The sequence below is a fragment of the Meleagris gallopavo genome, chromosome 19, assembly GCF_000146605.3.
Source record: "Meleagris gallopavo isolate NT-WF06-2002-E0010 breed Aviagen turkey brand Nicholas breeding stock chromosome 19, Turkey_5.1, whole genome shotgun sequence".
In the NCBI taxonomy this organism is placed as follows: domain Eukaryota; kingdom Metazoa; phylum Chordata; class Aves; order Galliformes; family Phasianidae; genus Meleagris; species Meleagris gallopavo.
This window is the reverse complement of record NC_015029.2, coordinates 9,633,762-9,653,685: the sequence shown is the minus strand read 5'-3', so window position 1 is coordinate 9,653,685 and position 19,924 is coordinate 9,633,762. Positions and strand designations below refer to the sequence as shown.

Genomic DNA, 19,924 nt, shown 5'->3' with positions numbered 1-19,924 from the left:
CGCCGCCTTCGCGGGGCCGCTCCGCCTGGCTGGGCCCAGGGGCTGCCCTGAGCTCACGCCGGCCCCGGACCGCCCTGCAGCACCGCTCGGCACCGCCTGGTAATTGTCTGCTGCGTGGATGAAAAACAGCAAACAGAGAAGCCCTTATCGTGACAAATTCTAAGGTTTGAGTTTGTGCTCCCTTAAGTAAAATTAATGGCAATACCGACCTGCAATCGCATTAAGGCTGAAGCCTCACCACGTGGCTTAAGATGCTCAGCTGCTCAGACGCGGGCTGGCAATGCACAAAGCGTGCGGAGGCACCTCTGCTTTTTATTTTTATTTTTTAAGGATATGAAAATCTACTTAGAGAAAGAAAAACTCTTGTGCAGATATGAGTCTAAAGATATTCCATCTGAAGTAAACATCATTCCTCTTTTATCCAAATTTATAAACAACAAATGTACAATATTTTTACTCAGCTTGGCAGCTGGAGGAGAGGTTGTCAGCAAGCATTCTTTTTTTCAAATAAATTAATCCTTACTCTGGTGGTTTGAGATTATGCACTGTATTATACAACAGCGCCTTATCAGGCCTCATCAGTGAAGATGGAATTCATGTCTGTAAAATGCTGCAGGCAATCACAGTTTCATATTTTATCATGTTGATAAGGATATCGCAAATTCTCTGAAGCATTTCAAAACACTTAAATGAAAAAGGAGAAATGCAACTAAAAGGCTTTTTATATGGTTTGTTGTGGGTTATTATGAGTTATTTATAAACCCAAAAAGAAAGATTTGACATTTCAAATGTAAAAGATTTGAGTATTTAATGGTACTTTTTTCCCTTTACAATTGAACATCTTCCATCACATTTTAAATCATTAATATTTACTCTCGTGGCAAGTGGAAACCCTCAAAGAGGAAAAGCTCACATCCCCGTGGCTGAGCCTTTCCCAGAGATGCTCCGCACACCGCCCTGGGCTGCAGCACCGTACAGCAGCGGGCGGCGGGCACAGAGCTGCCCTGGGTGGGAGACGCACAGCCTGGACAGCACTCCCTCCGCGGTCATTTTAAACTTTGTGAATAAAAAGGCAAACAGATGAAGGCCGCCTGGTGAGCAAATACGAAGCATTCATTTCTAAAGCGGCAAATGAGAAGAGGAAGTTGAATACGAGAGCTGAACACAATTTGCAGCGGAGCCTTCAGCGCAGAGCCTGCTGCCCTGGGAGGTGTTCCATCCCGGGCTCTCGTGCAGCAGAACAGCCCCCGGCCTTCAGCTATCCTGGTGCTGCATGCGGCACTGCAGGGCCGGAGCGCCAACCGATGCCAGCAGCCACAGCGAGGGCTGGGACTGACAGCACCCAGCATAACCCGGTCTAACGTCTCTCAATTCACTAGCACCTCTTTGCCAGACTTACTACTCTCGTTCGAGTAACAAGGCCAAAATTACTTCTCAAACACAGGAAAAATGTGCACCCTTGAAATGGCTAAAAGTATGTCAAAAGAGCAGTCCTGATGCCTGATTGCAGCAGTGACGAATACAAGCACGGTTATCTGACCATCTCTGCAAAGAACGAGAGCCTTCTCTCCAAGGCTATTACTTTTTAACTCGTAAGGCTGAAAAATATAAAAATTTGAATTGTTTATAGTAATGGCTCTAAGAATTTTCTCTCTTCCTACATGACCAAGACTCAGAGCCATATCAAGGGCCATTTTGCAGTTCATCTCCAATGATGCAATGTTAAAATATGCTATCGCAAGAGAAATTAATACATGCGTTAATGACTGCATTTACCCAACACCGTGCTTATGGCTCTCCAAACTACTCTTCCCCTGGGTACTCACATTTAAATTATGTGGACTGTACAGTGAATTTCCTCCCAAGCCATCATTGTATCCTCCCGTCTGATTGATAACATGACGCAGGGTATCCACCTTAAAGTAAGAGGAAACAAAATTCATCATTCCAAATCTATTAAAACATCATCACTTACAATAGGCAACATTTTGAATTATGTGAGCCAAAAGGCTTTAGCGTCTTCTATGAAAGACAAATTTATCAATCAAGAATGACTGGCAGAATTTCAACAAATCCCTGCATGTTAAAAGCCATACATCTCTGCTTCTCACACCAGCCAAACAATAACTTCCTCACAGCAGTGCATCCCGCAGGTCCTTCTTAAGTGTCTGCAGCAGAGCGCTGTGCATATTCATATGTTTGGATGTACTTGCATGTATGGGAAAAGATTATGGAACACATAAAGCCCTGTGTGAAAGGACTGGAAAAGGGACTGAGAATAACTTGTACTTTAATAGCTCAGTTAGATGTGTTCTGACATTCAAACAAATACACAAATAAAGGTTTGTCTAATAAATGAAACAAAGACATTAAGGGAAAAAAAGAAAAAAAAGAAGGGGGAAAAAAAAGAAAAAAGAAAAGGAAAAAAGAAAATTCACTGTATTTACAGCGTCCATGGAAGTCAGATGCACCCAATCCCATTCCATGAGCTCAAGCCAGAGCCGAATGCATTCACAAAGCTTCAAGTTTCAATCAGAAAAAATCACTCTTTCCTTCGTATTTGTGAAATTCAATGCCGGGGTAAGAGTAGGTCACGTTCAGAAATATGCAGCCTCCACTCTGCAGCGAGGCACAGACCATTTAATAGAGCCAGAGTAAGGTGGAATTTTTAGCCCAAACCCTACCCTGCTAGAAAGGCCCTACTGTGGGGCATTTCTCCTACCTGTGACTGCACATTGGCTCCGACTTGGGACCCCTGGTAAGAATCCCCATTCAGACTCTGCATGTTCATGAACATGTCCCCAGAATTTGGGAGGTTAAAAGAACCAGAAGAACCTGGAAAGGAAAGAGTTAAGTAGCTGAATAACAGAGAGCTACAAATATATAACCCCAAAGACCTCAGGGCAGGGGAAGGAGAAGAAGAAAGGAAACAAGAAGGAAAGGCAATGCCCAACAGAAACCACGCTCCTGACCCACAGCAGGGCCCGGCAGGAGCCCGTGCAGCGTGGGGACCTGCACTGCTTCTCCCCCGGCGCTGAGCGGCGCGCAGCAAAACCACGCCGGGGCAGCAGGGACACCCAGCAGAGCCCGGGGCGCCTTACTGCTGGAGAGCACTGCACACACAGCACACGTCAGTGCCAGCTGCCTTCCCCGGTGGATCGCCTCATCCTCAAACGCTATTGCTCAACACTCTAAAAAACAGATTTTGAACCTGTGTTTAATACTTCCTTCAAACAGAAATGCCTGCTAATTTCTAATTAGCTGATCTACTATCAGCAGAGGAGGAACCTTTCTCTTACTTTCCTTTGATTAAAGGTGTTTTTTTTCCCCGTGGATCTTTACATTCTTAAAAAGTTGCCTACAACTGCTGTGGCAAAACTTCACTGTAAATAGTGCCAAACTTTGCAGAAACCCTTGCCTCCGGAGCCCCAAACCGATTCCCTCTTTAGATGCTCCCTCCACTAACTTAATGCTTACATTTGCAAAATGTCAACAGCGCACTAGCGAGGCAGTTGTTAAACACTATAGAAGAACATGTGGTTAGACTGGAATAAAAGCTGTGTCCCTAGATTTTTATATATAATATCAACCTCTTGTCAAGCAACCCAAAGTACAAATTTTAATTAGCGCACACTAAAATATCCCTGTGTTTTGTTCTTATGTTCTTATCTTGACAATAAATACAGCAGTTCTACAAACACAGGCTTGAGAGTTCTGCCTCCCTTTATTTTCTGTTACTTTCATGGAATCAGAAAGCACTTAAAGTATTGACAGAAGTGAAGATGCTGCCAGCAGTGAGAGCGAGGCAGACCCGGGGTGGGCGCTGCAGCTCAGTCCCTGCAGCCCACGAGGCCGACCCCACTCCCCAGGCAGTGCTGCCAGGGAGCTGCTCAGCCCTGCCGAGCTCACTGCAGGCTGCCCCAACACGCGTGGGTACGCACCAGAGTTTGGCGTGGTGGGGGAGTTGGTCTGGTTGTTCTGGACGGCCGCGGCCACGGCGTGCGCTGCAGTCACAGCCGTCTTCGCTGCGTAAAGATTGGCTTCTTCCTGGAACTTCCCAATGTTCTTCTTGTACCTGATTCTCTTATTGCCAAACCAGTTGGAGACCTGCGTTGAAGGAGGAGGGGCAGATGAAGGACACAAAGCGTCTGACTCAACAAAGCAACTCGAAGCGCTGTGCTGGATCCAGTTGACCCCAGCACCTCAACCCCAGCAAGAGCCCTGCAACAATCATGGATCAGTCAAATATGAGTATGGGTTTGAGTCCGATCTGGTTCTGCTTGTCCACTGGCAAACTGATGCCCAACACGTATCCTGGAGCTTGCTGTCTCTCGTCAGTATCGCCATCCATCCATGAGGGCAGTGCAAAACCGCAGAGCTGCCGCACGGACCGAAGCGCCTGCTGGCTGAGCCAGAGCAAACTGCCCCAGCTTCACATTGTTCTTTATTTGGGGGCCAGAACAACCTTGGCAGCCCGCACCTAGAGCTGTGTTTGGTCGGCTGGAAATGAAAGGAATCATATAAATCAATAATGGCTGAAAAGTCACTTTGTCATCTCTCTCTGAAGATACTGTACTGAGACCAGAGTGGCTGGCAGGGCGCTGGCCATTAACCCGTGCAGAGGTCACGGCTGGAGCAGCTCAGAAAAGATCCTGCAGTGGTTTCTCAGCGCCTTTGTTTAAGTTCAGCACTACAACAAAGCTAAACAACAGCCTCAGTTCGTAACACAGGCAACAGCCAAAGCTGCCCAGACAAAAAAGCATCTGTAATGAGACAGAGGTAGAGGGGAGGGGACTGGAAATAACACAAGTGGTAATTAGTTGTGCCCTGCAGCGAGGGACCAAAGCTCACACTGCATGGCACATGGTGACACTTGGCTGCACCCATACCCCACAAGCACCACAGTGCTCTGCAGCTCCTCTGAAAGCCCAGGAGTGCACCGCAGCACCCAGCAAAGCCCACAGGATCTGTGCTTTAGGTAGCTCCAGCTTTTAACACAATTAATGAAAAGCACCCAGCTTTTAACTGTAATTCAGGATGCCCACCATATACATTCCCTTCCCTAAATAGTACTGCATCTACTGTACTGTATTCTGTGTATTACACTTAATATTTATCTTGTCAGTCAGAAAAGCAATAATGCATTAATGAAACCTAGCAAATAATTATTGTGGACAATCAGATTATGCTTTATTAACAGTTTCATAATTGAGGAATCTCTGTACATCAACTATTGTCCACGGATGTGCACGAGATCCCTCTGTTTATGCACACCCATGGACCAATCAAACAACAGCCATCACTAATAAAGGTTTATTTAATTCTCACAGTAAAATTTTAATATCACCAGCAGCCTGGGGAAGCCTCATCGAGTGGATTTGCTTGACATCAGATCGTTTCCATTCTGCTAGTCCCAATACTTCTTAATCTTTAATATCAAGGCAATTAAAATTAATGGCCACTCATCCAGAGCCACTGTGGGCAGTGTTTCCTTGACATCAATTGTTTGATGGGATTACCTAGAGGTTAAACTAACAAGCAAGGTTTAATTGGAAGCAATGAGAGGAGCAGCAATCGTACGTTATGTTTAACCCACATACCGCATCTAAATGAACATCCAGAAATGTTGAACTATTTCTGAGACCAAAGCACACACTGCACACCCAGGCCTGGACAGAGCCTCCCCAGGATGGACGTCACAGCCCAGCACCCCCTCCTTCCCGGCCGCAGGGCTCAGCATTCCCGCGCCTCACATCCTCCACTGCAGGGCCAGCGCGGGCGGCAGGACTGGGGCAGGATGAACCACATCGCCACGAAGCCCCGCTGGCCCCCTGCAGCCCTCCCTCCCCCCACACCCAGTGTGACTGTGGTCACCAGGCTGCCCAGGGCACCTGGAGGGGCTGCCGTGCCCTGCTCCTCATCCACTGTGCCCCGGCTCTTCTCAGCACTGCAGGCTCACCCTAAAAATGGAAGTTGTGAGCTGCTTCGTGACACACTTCTCATTTAAACAAACTATCCATATGTTCACATTAAAAATAAAAAAATTAAAAAAATTAAAAAAAAAAAAATCAACCATCTTTCTACTCCGGATCATTGAAGGTCAGTTTATTACTTGGGCTTAATTGTATCTTACATTTCAAAAAATACCACTGTACTTATTTATCACATTAATTGCAATGTTTAATGAAAAGACAATAAATTATTACTTAAATGGTCCTGATGCCTAGTGTGGGATTTGGGATGGGACGTGCCTGCCTTTTGTCTCTGCACCGGCTGTGTTCTTGGGATAAATCAGGCCTCGTTCTGCAGAGAACCAGCTGACACAAGAACATCGCTGTTGAAATGAGTAAACTAAATATTTATGGACACAGAAATTTTTCCATAGTCTTTCCAAGGGTTTGTAGCACTGTTTATATTCTGTACCTAACCAAATGACACAAAACAGAAAAAAAACCTGAAAATAAGCACAGTACGATTATGGTACATGTTCTAAAGCTAACAATTTTACATCTACAGGCTATTTATTTAAGCTCACATCTTTTTTTTCTCGCTTCCCAAATGAAGTCAAGGATAAGAGCCTATAAATCTGCAGCTCTCCATGTCAATGTGCTTACCAAAACAAACAGAGCAGAAGAAGTGGGGCTTGGAGAGATGCTGAAAATCAGCTTTTGCATTCTTTAAAAAAGATTTTAAATACACTCTCTTGTCAACCGTATTCTTCTTCAGTTTGAAGCAGTGAAAAATTTTATTGCCGTAATCCACTGACATGCTTTCAGCAGCAACTATGCCCTTTCTATAGCTCATATGATAGACTGATAGTTGTTCATGACACCCTGAAAGAGACTCATCTGCAAAAGTATAAAACATCAGCCTCGCAGCCACAGCACGGAGAGAACAGATGACACAGTTTATCTCCCACAAACACGTGCTGATCGGGTGGTTCTAAATTACAGCCAACAATGTTCTGTTAAGGACATTTTTTTCCCTAGAATTACCTTTTCCATACTCTTAAAATGAAATTGCATGAGGTGTTCATCTTAATAAATAGTTTGTCTTTATGCTTTTCTTGAAACACCTTCTCTACACAGTACTTTAAACACCAGGACCAAAACTAAAACCATCTATCTCCCATCCCCAACTAAATGATTCCAGGAGACAAGTTTCTTCACAGATCAGTGAAGTGTCTTAGCAGCAAGGTTTCCAGTCAGCTGCTTAATCGGGGGGGAGGCTGATCCAAAATTCTCACTAATTGTTTGAGGGAGAAAATATTCTGCCATGAACCTGCCCCCAGCATTCCCCAGCCGCTGACAGTACAAGTTAGTACTGGATCACTGTTAGGAGAGACTGCATGGGAAGCCCAGCTCAGATAGAAAAAGGACCAAGTTTCTTCAAACACAAACAGAAACCTCCAGGATTCCAAAGCCAACAGTTAGCTTTTTCCCCCCTTCTCACTTCCCAGCTCTTTGTCCTCCGGGGCCTCTGCAGCCAAGGAGGCAGCTCGGGCACAGTGCCAGGCAAGGCAACGTCAGAGGGACTCCTGGTCAGGACTGGAAACAGATCTGCTTAGAGATTTTTCATAAAAACCCTGTGAAAGGTGTAGCTCAGTCACTCGCTTGGATGCCATCGCTCATCCCAGGTGATGCTACTCCTGCCAGTATTTTAAATGACTGCTCAATTTACGCCTGATTTCTGGATTGCATCCTCTGACTTTTGCTGCCAAGCACCAGGGCAGCGTGCACAGTGCTAATTTACAGTGCACGCTTGGAGCTTTTCTGCTAGATGGCCTTAAAAATATATACATTTTTCAGTACAAAGAAAGACAACTTCAGCCCAGTTTGACCTAGTAAATATCAACTAATCCTGCAGCCCTGCCATACGGCCTTTGGAAACGCCCTGGAAAAATCAAAGAGCAGGATAACCACAGCATTCACATTTTCTAGTGGTGAAAGGAGATCTATCAGGAATGCAAGTAACCAGCTGATCGGAGGCACCCCCTCTCACTGCAGGCTTCTCTCACATTAGGTGGTACACTGCCCAGTGTTCTGGCCTTCCCATCATCAGAGACTTCTTCAGCCGTTCACACACCCCTTGCTTCAGCCACTGCCCCAGATTTGCATCTCTGGCAGATGCTGAGCTTTGTGGTTTAATGCTGTCCTTACTCTTAGGTTGGGAAATGTTGCCCTTCAAAGCTCAGGATGTGCAGAATGGTATAAAGCAGGCAATGCAGCTACTCCCATCATTCACCCAGGCTTCCTAATGGATTCAGGGAACGACTAATTCACGCTCGTATCAAATATTAAAGAGGCAAACCTATATTCACATTACAGGATGACTGCTGCTCCTACTCTTTTGGACCATCTGCCTGCCTTTTATTTCATTCTACAACATATACATTAAATCTTATCAAACAGCCAATTAAGAAAGCAATCAGATCTATTAGCACTAGAAGCGATCACTTATGTCTTCTCAAATGCTCCATCTCATTTCCTTCAGCCTCCTCAGCCTTATCTAGGTCTAGCTTTTTATCTGCCCACTCTCCAGGATCACTAACTCCTCCTCTGCCAGGCACAGCTCTCCAGCTCCTGGCTGGACACAAAACATCTCTTCAGCAGCTCTGCTGTGCTCTCCAGCACAGTCTGTGTGTTTTCCCTGATTACACTGTGCCAGCAGAGCCGATCTCTGTGTTGTCCAACTTCATGTTGATGACGTTGGCTCTCCTATCTACACAGCAAGCCACTTTGGCTCTTGTGGGAGGATTTTTCAAACACCACTTACTGGAGGAACTGCAATAAGCTGTATTATGCCAAAATGACTGAAACCAGCAATGAGACCAGTCTGTGGACCAAGCTGCACAGGTCCTCCTGTGCTCTGCAACTGTTTGGCTGGCTCCAGTCATTGGGAGAGTTGCAGTGATACCTGTGGGCTGGCACAGCTGCCCATAGCTGCCTGCTGGGCTGCAGTTACTCGTGTGATGCTAGCAGTGACAAAGGAAAAACTTAAGAGCAAGCAAGTTCTGTGCCGAGCCTCCCAAAGGGGGCCCTTTGGGCCACAAATACCATTTTCTGCCCTGTAGCAGGCTCAACAGAGCAACATCTACTTCCTTCTCTCATTGAGCATTCTCCAAGAGGAAAAACCAAAACTCCTGCACATCACCACAGCCAGTTGTAAGAGGACCAAGAGAAACCGTTCCCACTTGCACCCCTTACCTTCACTGGTCACACAAGCTTCCCACCCGGCAGGAGCACAGGACATGCTGCGTGCTGGGAAGCAAGCATGGCACGAGCATCTCACGAGCCTCTTTCACAGCAGAGGACAGTTGTGTTAGAGTTTGTACTTCTGATGGCACAAAGTTAATTAAGTAAGATCAGATTTTGGGGACCTGAGTGGCCTTTCTCACAGAAGATTTCATCTGAAAGTCTTCAGTAAAGAGCCTGAATTTTTCATGGATTCAATGGATACTTATAAAGTAAATCTCAACTCAAGTCTTAATTATAAAGCTAAAGGTTGCGCTGCTAATAATGCCAATACCAAAGCCTGCAATCATTAATAGTTAACACACTCGCCGCAGGCGTTGTTCCTCTAAAGGACCTGAAATATTGATAAGCAGAGCTGACGGAGCTGGGAGGAGATGGCATACAGCCCTGCAATGGGACAGCTGGAGGACAGGGACACTGCCGTGAACTTTCTCTTCTACCACCCAAGAGCAACCTTTCCCAAGCTGTGTGTGCCAGATTTGATGTGGGATTATTTTGGCTTTCTGTCAAGCATACAGGCCACAAGAAATGCAACATGTTATTTTGCTTTTTAAAGTGGTGAAGGAAACAGTGAATGAAAGTTTGATGTATTGGTGCCATCAGCCTGAATGTTTCTGTGAGGACCCAGCTCAGAGCTGTACACGTGTTTTGGCCTGTTCAGAAAACAGTCCCAGCCAATGGAATTAAGCCCTTCTAATTAGAGAGATACTGTTTTTCTTGCATTAACTTTACAGTAACATCTGTTACACAAGATAAAAGGATCAACCTTCCTGATTCGTTTTTGCTACAAAGAAAGCACTCATGTCACTTCAGTAATATTGAGATGCTGCATAGATGTCAACTAATCAAAGAAATTCTGATCTATAGAGATAGATTATACGTTTGTCAATAACCTGAGTTTCCCTGAAATAACAGAAAGTTTTGAAACTAAATTCATAACAGACAATAAGGCTCAGTTAGGAAGAGCCCAGACCGCACAGAGAAAACTGACGTCAAGCAGGACGTTGCCATTTCCACATCTTTAATTTTATTTCCACCACCGCACGCAGACAGCTCAGCCCAACCAGCCTAGCTGCCTGCTGCACGACGCCAGGCTGCAGCGTTCAGCCAGACCCCGAGCCCCAAATCCACCCACAGTCAGTGAGAGAGCCAAAAGGATCAGGACAGAGCACGGGGCACGGACTGCCTGCACGCGCAGCCCCTGCGGAAGCCCATCCTGAGCTGGGGCAGCTCGGCCAGAGAGCGGTGGGGGAATGGGGCCGCGCTCCCCCTGCTGCCTACCTGCGATACCGTGATGCTGCACTTCTTTGCCAGCTCTTCTTTGGCTTCTTCACTGGGGTAAGGGTTACTGAGGTGGGAGTAAAAATACTCATTCAATATTTCTGTGGCTTGTTTACTGAAATTGCGTCTTTTCCTTCTGAAATGAGAAAAGAAAACAACGGCTGTTCCAACACCAACAGAGCTCCAGCAGGGCAGCACGCAGCCGCCTCCACACCCCCAGCTCTACCATCACCGCGCTGAGGGCTGCCGGGGTCTGAGCGCTGCCTCCAACCTCACCCAGCCTGCACGGGGCTCCTCCCAGGGACACACAGACAACTCCCACACAACACAGGCTGAGACCTGGGGCAGCAGAGCAGGAAATGAGCCAAGAGCAGACTTGGAGTCAGCCAGCGCCTGCCTCAGCCCAAAAGAGCACGCTGCCTGCTCCACAGCTGTATCTCCACTGCTGACAACAGCATCACCGAGCCCCTTCCCTTCCCCCGTTCAGCCAGGGCTCCCACACGGGGCTACTGGGGTGAGCACAGCAGGGCTGCCTGCATGCCACATCCCCATCCAGCACTCAGGGAGCCAACTAGCCCGCACACACTGCTGAGGGCAGCGCAGGCTGCAGTGCTGAGGCACTCCCTGAGGTGCAGCCACAGCCGGCCCACCCTGAGGACCCTGCAGCAGCACCTGCACAGCTGTTTTCTTTCATGCTGGGACATGCTGCTTGCCGCCCTGGGAGCTCCTCACAGAATCTCCAGTAGACATTCTGTCAGAGCTCCTTTCCCTCCAGGCTGGTTGCAATCACAGGCGGTGCTGCAGGCCAGCAGGCAGCCTAGCAGCAATCCCCAGCGCTCTCTTCCAGGAGTATCGCGGTGCTGCTAACGATGCCGTATCCTGGAGCAGGCAGACTCTCCCTAGAGCTGCATTTATCTCATTACTGTGCTTCCGCTCATTTTGCCTTATTTACCTTCCTCCTTTTTAAAGAAATCACTTTAAAATGTGCATCTGCAAGCTTTACCTTTTGCAGTTACTAGAGCTCTCCACAGACATTCCCTCCAACTGTTTGTAATTATCCTAATTTGCCACACCTGCCAGTGACCTCCTTGTTAATAAAATTATTTTGCTCTTGTTTAGCTCCTCACAGCTTTCAGGTGTGAAGCAGGCACTGGCTGATAACTGCAGGCTCCACATGGGCTCTTCCTGTACTGCGGGCTCAGCCAGCTGCCAGGCTCCTGTGGCAGGGACAGTGCTGGGGCAGCATCCCACCTTCTTGGGGTACCCCAGCAAATCAGGCTGTTAGCCCCTCTTTCGCCACCACCTACCCTACTTACATAACAGCTTGTTGGGACAGGGGCCAGCAGATCCGGTCTTTGGAATTATCAACACCTATCTTACCGCAGGTGCAGGCAGCTGCTAACTCAGAGCCAGCCTCAGGCTGTGACATGTTGCTCCTGGGTAACCTGGTTGTGTTGTGGGACCGGTTACGGCCCTATGCTGGGAAATGCTGGTACCTGCAGCCATTTAAATTAACCGCAGTGATGGAACAGTGCTCAGCACAAACACTGCCAGCAGCAGCCCCTCCATCCCAGAAAAGCCGGGGCAGTCATCTCAGCCTTACCTGGCATCAAGGAACCTCGACCTTAAAATCATGACTGCTTCACAAGTACTTTGCTTCAGCTGCATCTGAATGGAACTGAATTTTCGATGAATGATGCCCACCATCCTTTCAATCTCCTTAGGAGAAATGGGACGCGTTCGGCTCTGTTCTCTGAGCAGGTTCATCACATGTGTGGTAAATTCATTACATGCCTGCAAAGGAAGGAAGGAGAGGCTTAGAAATTGCTTTGTGCCACCCAACAAGCATGCGAAGCCTCACGCAGCGCCATCCCCACACACAGCCATGGGAGCAGATTGCATGCAGCTGGCAGCAGCCAGCACTGGCGTGGTTCCTCCTTGCTCTTATCCCTTCCCATTCATGAAGCGACCAGTGCCCAGCCAGTCGATGGGGAGTGGGATCTGGAAGGCTGATCCTTCAGTAAGTGGTTGGGGGCAGGACGCTGTGAGCAGTGCCAGCACATGCTCAGATGCATGAGCAGAATCTGTCGGCAGCCAGCACTTCCAGGGGTGTGCTGAATGCACGCAGGCAGCACAGGAGGGTTTAACTCCCTGCAGAAGGTCGGGAATTTAGACCCGCTGGAGCAGTCCCGTGCAGCCCCCTCCCGCACATGGCGTCACAGCACGGCTGTGCCCAGCCTGGCCTCACAGCGCAGCCAGGCGCTGGGGAGGGGAGGCTGTAGCAGCCATCCATCACTAGCCCCAGACTATGCGGGCGAAAGGACACGATGATATAAACTTCTGCAGGCTGCATCATCACTAGGCTCTGCTGATCTGAGCCTCTGCGTGACCAAGTGGCTGTCATGCTGGCATCCCAGCTTCCCCCCACGCAGGCTGCAAGCTGCCACAAACTATGCTGATTTATATCTCCTTTATCTCTTTCGAAAACAAACCCTGGGCCTGCTGCCTGCCTGGAGTGTGGCAGCGCAGCCCCAGGTTTGCTGGCACAGAGTTGGAGCGCAGTGGGGACCAGGCCAAGGGCAAACTGCACTCAGCCCCAGCGGCACTCCTCAGAGGCCAAGGGGGGCAACACAGCAGTTGCACAAGAAGCCCTCCTTGTGCACTGCAGAGCTGCAGTCACTTCCAAACAAGGCTGAAGGACTTCGCTCTGTGCATCCAGTGTACAATTAAACTATTGCATTAGGTATCAACCTGATTCCAGCTCAGCTTTTTCTCCTAAAGCCAAGGTTAAAAATAGCATTACAATCTCTAGTGGTTGGCAAACCTGCCCATGACAGGAGGGTTGGAGCTCTATGATCTTTAAGGTCCCTTGCAACCCAAGCCATTCTATCATTCTATGATCTGTCTTACAAGTACGTGTTCAGCAATTCTCCTGCATTTCAATAGCTGGTGTGAGAGAAAGAGTTAAAAGTGAAAAGTTTATGCATCTAAAAACTCATAATTTCCTATAACATTTGCTGAACGTCTCACAACTTATTAAGTGAAGCCATCTATGAATGCAAATGCTGATTAGCAATTTGGCAATAGCCCAACATTCGCAGAATTCACATAGCTTTTCTTTAAACCAGTAGTTCATACATGATTAATTAGAACATCTCATTTATGTAGTGTGCACTTTAGCTCATTACTCTAAGTAAAATTCGTTAAGTATTTACATTTAGATAATTAAAATCTGGGTACACCCTTAAGAAAGATGCATACACTTCAGGCAAAGTGATTTTTTTCTTTACACTACTGAAAGCAAATTACAGGCTGATTTACCTCCCGCCACACCGCTGGGAGGCAGCGCCTGGCTGGGGGCAGTGCGGGTGTCCCACCAGGGCAGCACAGAGCGCCGGGTGCTGCAGCCACAGCGCTCCAGGTTCCCACCGCAACCCGAACTCCAGGTGCGGGTCTCTGACACAGATATTAAAGATCGACTGTTCTGAAGCTGAAAAAGCAAAAATCTCTTCCTGAATTTACTTAAATTGCTGGACAAGCCTTCGTTTGGTTACATCTGTGCAAAGGGCCTGCTTTTATTTTCTGTCTCCAGCATCTCCCATCTGTGATGTTTCCGTAGCACAGCTGAGTGGAAGCACGTTCAGACTCTGCCGATGCTCTGTCTTGTTTTCTCTTGTTTATTTATAACGTCCGAGCTACTTGATCCCTCTTTCAGTGCTATTTTTCAGGCCCCTGCTTGGTGCCTGAGACATTATTAATAATGTCAGGTTATAAGTGATGGCCTTGTTAACCTGCTCAGAAACCTTGTAGGAGTGGAGGATGCTTCTGCGAGCCTTAACGCTTCATCAAGGCAAGCAGGAGGAAAAGAGAAGGAATAGCCCCAGACAACCGCAGCCACACTGTGCCACGGTGCTTGGGGGTGGTGGTGGTGCCTTCCCAGCAGCCACACTTCACCCCAATTTGGGGTGAATCCAGAAGACATCTGTGAACTTAGAAAGCAGGTTCCCAGCTGTTCCAGGAGGCCTGGGACCCTTACAGTACTTTTGCCTACAGCAAAAAAATGTATTTCAGTGTAATTATAGAAGATAGCTTTCAATATGTCATCTCTATTATAGCAGCTGTAAATTATGGAAGGAGCTGCCTGTGTACGACCATCTCTCCTGGCACACAGCGAGGGGAGAGCTGCGTGATGGCATGACACACTTTCCATTTCCCTTCCTTTTTTTTCCAAGCACATTCCCCTAGCTGGCAACAAACGTCAGCGTCAAACTCCATCTGCAGAGCATCTTCAGGAAGGACTCGGTGTGGGCTGTGCAGGAGAGCGCTGAGGAGCTGCCCTGCTGGGTGCGGGGTGGCCCTGCTCTGTGGCAGCAGCCCGGCTGCAGGCGCACAGCGACGCTGAGCCCCAGCCCTCCACTACGAGACAGGCGCCGCTCTGAGACAGGCGAGCAGGAGACAGTTTGCTGCAGGGCTGGGAAATTACCATATTTCTGTGGAGCAGACGCTGCTGGGTGTCAGGATCAACGGGGGAAGCGTACATGTCTCAGGGCAGCTTCACCTTTCTCTCTCTCCTAGCAGTACTTGAGCATCCTCCAAAGTTCCCCGTGGTGTGGACGGATGGCTGTGACACTTCAGTCGAAACCTTTGTAAATTGAGCTACGGGGCTAAAAATGCTGCTGCTTCCCCCACATCATTAAACTTATTAGAGGTAAAGGAGAGGTGCCAGGAAACAGCTGTAAGCATCGACCTGCATTTGCTTCAGCCCCAGATCTGTTTCCAGCCCGTGTCCTTGTGGTTGCAGCAGACGCTCCTGCTGGAAGGCACTCACTCTTCTGGCGGCCATCCTCATGTCAGGCTGCAGGCTGTGCACTGGCCACCACTGTGTGAGAGCTCAAGGGGCCCCGCAGGACACCAGTGTCTTTGGGGTGGAATGGGGTCACTTGAGGGAGAAAAGATTGGCACAGAGGCACCTGGCCCTGCACAGCAAAAGGAGGAAGCTGTGGGAAGGCAGCCAGGGCCTCATGGCACATGGCTCTCTGCTCACGCAGCTCCAGGAGGTTTTATTGCCACTCCTCATCTTGTTTGTGGTTTGGGCTTGTTCAGAGCGACACTGTGCTGTGACAGGCAGGGGCAAGGGCAGGGCTTCCCCTGCTCTGCTCAGGAAACCACCGCTGATTGAATTCACTGAGCTAGTGGGCTCAGGGTTTGCCAGCTTTGTCAGGACACCGCTGGGAGCAGAAAACAAAGGCACCAACAGAAGCTTGCGAGGGTTGAACGTCTCTCAGAGCCACACTTCCCACTCCCTGTGCTCTTTGTAGTTGTTCACTGAGAAACCAGAGCCTCCCCACCCCTGCGAGTGGCCAGAGGCACACACACAGCACACACTGCACCCAGCCCCGCAGCCATGCTGTGTCTCCTGAGCCACCCGGGGGCACACACAGCCTGTTCCATCCAGGGCTGGCTCGACAAAGGGAATACTGTCTCCAGTGCTACTTTATATGGTTACAGACAACAGAGAACACTTGGGCATGCAAACATGTGCCCTGCAGCCCTCATAGGCAGCACAGGCAACCAGAACAGGGAGAGCCATCCGAGCCCTGGGTGCCAGCTACTGGCAAGAGAGGTGCAAGGGCAGCAGTGGGGACACAAACAACTGAGAGGCTGATGTCTGACCTGTTCATATTTCTCCAGCTCTGTGTGATAGATTTGTCTGATCTGGGTCAATTTGGCTCTGTAATCTGAGTGTTCAATAGAGTTATCTGAAGACCCTCCAGAGGCTGCTGCGGCTGCAGCTGCTGCCGCCGATCCCCCACCTTTCTCCGGACCTGAGACTCCCTCTGCCAGAAGCATATTGTCTAGTCTCATTAGCTGGGGATCGGGAGGGTCTTCCTCCTGGGCTCCTCGGATGCTCAAACCTTGGGCAGAAAAAAGAGAAGAAGAGAAAACACCATCAGTACTTCTTGCATCCGCCCTGCCCTGCCCGCTCCCTCGCCCTGCCCAGCCTTGTCCTCGTGGGAGCACTCACAGAGTGCAGCACAGACCAACCCTGTGGGCTCCCAGCATCCTACAGAACCCCACCAGTTCCCATAAAGAACCAGAGTGTCTTCCTCCAGCTTTTAAAGGACGCTGCCAAATATTTAAACCCTTCATTGTAAGTATTAAGAGCATCCACATGAGTGCAGACGCATACACCTTCCAACTGTTTTCCAAGGTGTATCTCAACCGACACAAGGCTGCTATTATCCCTATACATCACACTGCTTTGACGCAAGACCTCACGATAAATTTAAGTGCATTATTTATTCCAAAGTACAAATTTTCTTCTCATTTCCTTCCAAATGGATCGGAGCACTGCACTCCCCCTCCAACTGAGACTCGCCCAACTGGATTCTGCTCCTGCAAGTCCAAATGTTGGCACAAAGGGCCAAGGAAAGGTCTGCTGTTTCAACCCCAGTGGCTCAGGAAGAGCTGAGGATCCACTGGCACCAGGCACACATCTGCAGTGGTCTCTGGCTCCACACAGGCATTCAGTGCTGAAAGCTCCCAAAGGAAAGGGGAAATGGGGCAGAATCAAGGCAATAGCCCAGAAACAGCCACATGGGAAACAGTGTTGAGGAGGTGGCAGCAGGCACAGGACAGCACAATGTGGCACAGGGCATGAACGGGGCCTGAGCTGCCCTGTACAGAACAGGGAACAAGCTGCTATCACCGCGGGGGCACCCAGTGTGTTTGGAATCACCAGTGCTCCTCCACTGCACTGTTGGAAACAATACTCTAAATCTAATTTCTGTTTTAAATCAAGAATTTCCAAAGTGATGCTCAGTCAGCATTCTCCACTGCATCCTATAGATCAAGGCTGACAATGTGTAAGTTTAATCAGGTCATGCAGGCGCGGTGCCAAGTTGTCATCAACAATGCTGAAAACAAAGTTTAAAAATAATTACACTTGTACAGAAATCATTAGAGCTGTGGCTTCCCGAATCAACATTTCCATTAAAGATGTGATGCACACATGTGCATCCCAGCCCAATTAACCTCCTTACACCTGTGCAGGAGGACGCTGCTGTGCTCCCTTCACAGGTCCAGGGCCCGGCAGCCCCCCACTGCAGCACCTGTGCCTGGCAGCTCCGACTGGCAGCACCACCGCAGCCCCGCTCAGGGACAGCCACGCTGCTGCCCAGGCTCTGCCCGGCGTCTGAGCACCCTGCTCAGCACAGAGCTGTCCGGCCAGCTGCCCAGCCCCGAGAGCACAGCATTTACTTGGTGCTAAAATGCGCCTTTTAAACCTGTCACCTTCATTTAAAGCTATAATTCCACATAATTTCACGAGAAAAAAAAAGTCTCATGATCTCCTTAAATTATTTCTGTTGCCTGTTCAGAGGTTCACAGATGATACGATGCATCACCCAGTGCACCCTGTGCACAGCTCAGACCCGGCCTGCTGCTCTGCACACAGGAGGCGACACCTGGGCCCCATATCCACTCCCAGGACCTGCTGTCCCTGCTCCCACACAGACCAAAAGCTACAGGGCTCTGTCCAGATTGATGGTACCCATCCAAACTTAAATTAATATTGAAAACCAACACTCCTTCTGTAAATTGACAAAGAACAGCGGATGGTCCAAGGCTGAAATGCAGAAGATAACATCTGCAGAGGACACTGAAGGAGTCACTGGCCCCAGAGCACAACAGGAAGGAATTCAGCAGATGTGGACAACGATGAAGGCACTGCAGCTCTGCTGTGTGTCCCTGGAGCAGGTGATGTGGGTACGCTGCACTCACCTCGATGCTGAGTGCTGCAGAGCATCCAGCTGGGGGAGCGTGAGCCTGCAGTCAGCCGCAGAGAGAGAAGACACAGTGCACATGTGGGGATGCAGCGTTTGTTCTGCCTCTGAGTGAGCCACACTGCTCTCTGGAATGGCAAAGCTGTAAGTTGACTAACTGGTTCCAACAGGCATTAAGCTGTGCATTAATTCCAGCCTTTCCCCATGAACACAATGCAGCTCAGCACAGCCAAGAGCAGCTGCAGCCACGACAGCTCTGTGCAGCCACACAGAGCTCCTGCAGCCATGCTCCCTGCATCTCACATGTCCTCAGCCTCAGCTCCATGCCCTGGTGCTGCCTGAACAGTCAGAGCACCCCTGGGCTCCATGCAGCAGGGAAGGCTCTCTCTGGTTGCTAGCAACACACTTGCTTCTACCAGCACCTGCCTTTATAAATTACTCTTCGTTTGAATACGGTGATAATATATGTATTTTTTGACATATAAGCTCACACTCAGTGGCTATTGTTTCCCTGTTTCATTCCTCAGTATATCAACCTACGAGTTTATTACTGCTTAGCTCAGTGACCTTTCAATGCATGGCGGAATGGAGGTGCAGCACAGACTCCGAGAACACAACAATACATCACCTCCAGGAGAGCTGTGCTAATGGCAGCAGAAGCACGACGTCCCACACCGGGCGCAGCCACAGCAGCCAGGCAGGTCGCAGAGAGCTCCAGGGCCCTCGGCCGTCGGACGGCTCTGGGGTACCTGGGGCCACGGCACTTAACATGGGAGTATCCTTGGTAACTATAGTGCATTGCAAGTTAATAAAAAGCACGTGTGCTCCTGATTTTAATCTGCTTATAACTACAGCGTTCATTTCGGTATCTCGATGATTTAGACAAATCACATAAACAGACACTAAAACATTGTTTAACAATGAACTTGGCTTTGTTATAAGACCACAGTTTTAGCATATCTTTCAGCAAATCCTAATTAGCTGTCTCTCAACATGCTGTGCACCTGCCCCCACACATAATAGACGAGAGCATCTGCATAGACTGCTGCATTCAGAGGCCAATAAATAAATTGCGGGTCAAAATTATTACAAAGCTTTCTTCGAATAAACCCATCTCCTTCACAATACAAAGCTGCAGATATGAAAAGTACCTAAAGCCCACTCAAATGGTATGATTACAGGGGCCGTTGGAGTTTAATAATCTGACTGTAATTCAGGCATTTTCAACAGCTCATTAAGGGTTCATTAATATATGGGCAAGCTTTTGAATTATAAATAAGCAGATTAGAAACCTGCAGTGTCTGAACTGTATGGCGGTGCCCTCCCTGGCAGAGCAATTCTGCAAACACGAGCAGCACCCAACCCCTGGGATGTGGGCTGCATCACCAGGCGCTGCCTCACCCCATGCCCTCTCCTCTCGGCCGCTTCTGTGATGGCCAGGCTGGGAGGAGAGGTGCCCCGTGCTCCACGCAGGCTGGTGGCCATGGAGGGCTCCCTGATCTGCTTCCGGCCCTGGAGCAAAGCCATGCCAAAGCCTCCGCAGCTGTCCTCTGCAACCCTTCTGTCCCACCGTCATCCCCACCGCCATCCCCACCCCCACCCCAC

At 48.9% G+C, this 19,924-nt stretch overlaps 1 protein-coding gene across 1 annotated transcript in view; it reads right to left on the bottom strand.

Moving 5' to 3' along the window:
• Window positions 1-19,924, bottom strand: part of PBX3 (PBX homeobox 3) — a 35,911-nt gene that overhangs the window by 2,001 nt on the left and 13,986 nt on the right. Inside the window, exons 2-7 of the mRNA XM_010721078.3 lie at window positions 16,209-16,450; window positions 12,139-12,329; window positions 10,536-10,671; window positions 3,942-4,107; window positions 2,723-2,835; window positions 1,827-1,916 (exon numbers count right to left, since the gene is read on the bottom strand). Coding sequence (XP_010719380.1) covers window positions 1,827-1,916; window positions 2,723-2,835; window positions 3,942-4,107; window positions 10,536-10,671; window positions 12,139-12,329; window positions 16,209-16,450 — 938 coding nt within the window. The remainder of the gene's footprint in view (window positions 1-1,826; window positions 1,917-2,722; window positions 2,836-3,941; window positions 4,108-10,535; window positions 10,672-12,138; window positions 12,330-16,208; window positions 16,451-19,924) is intronic.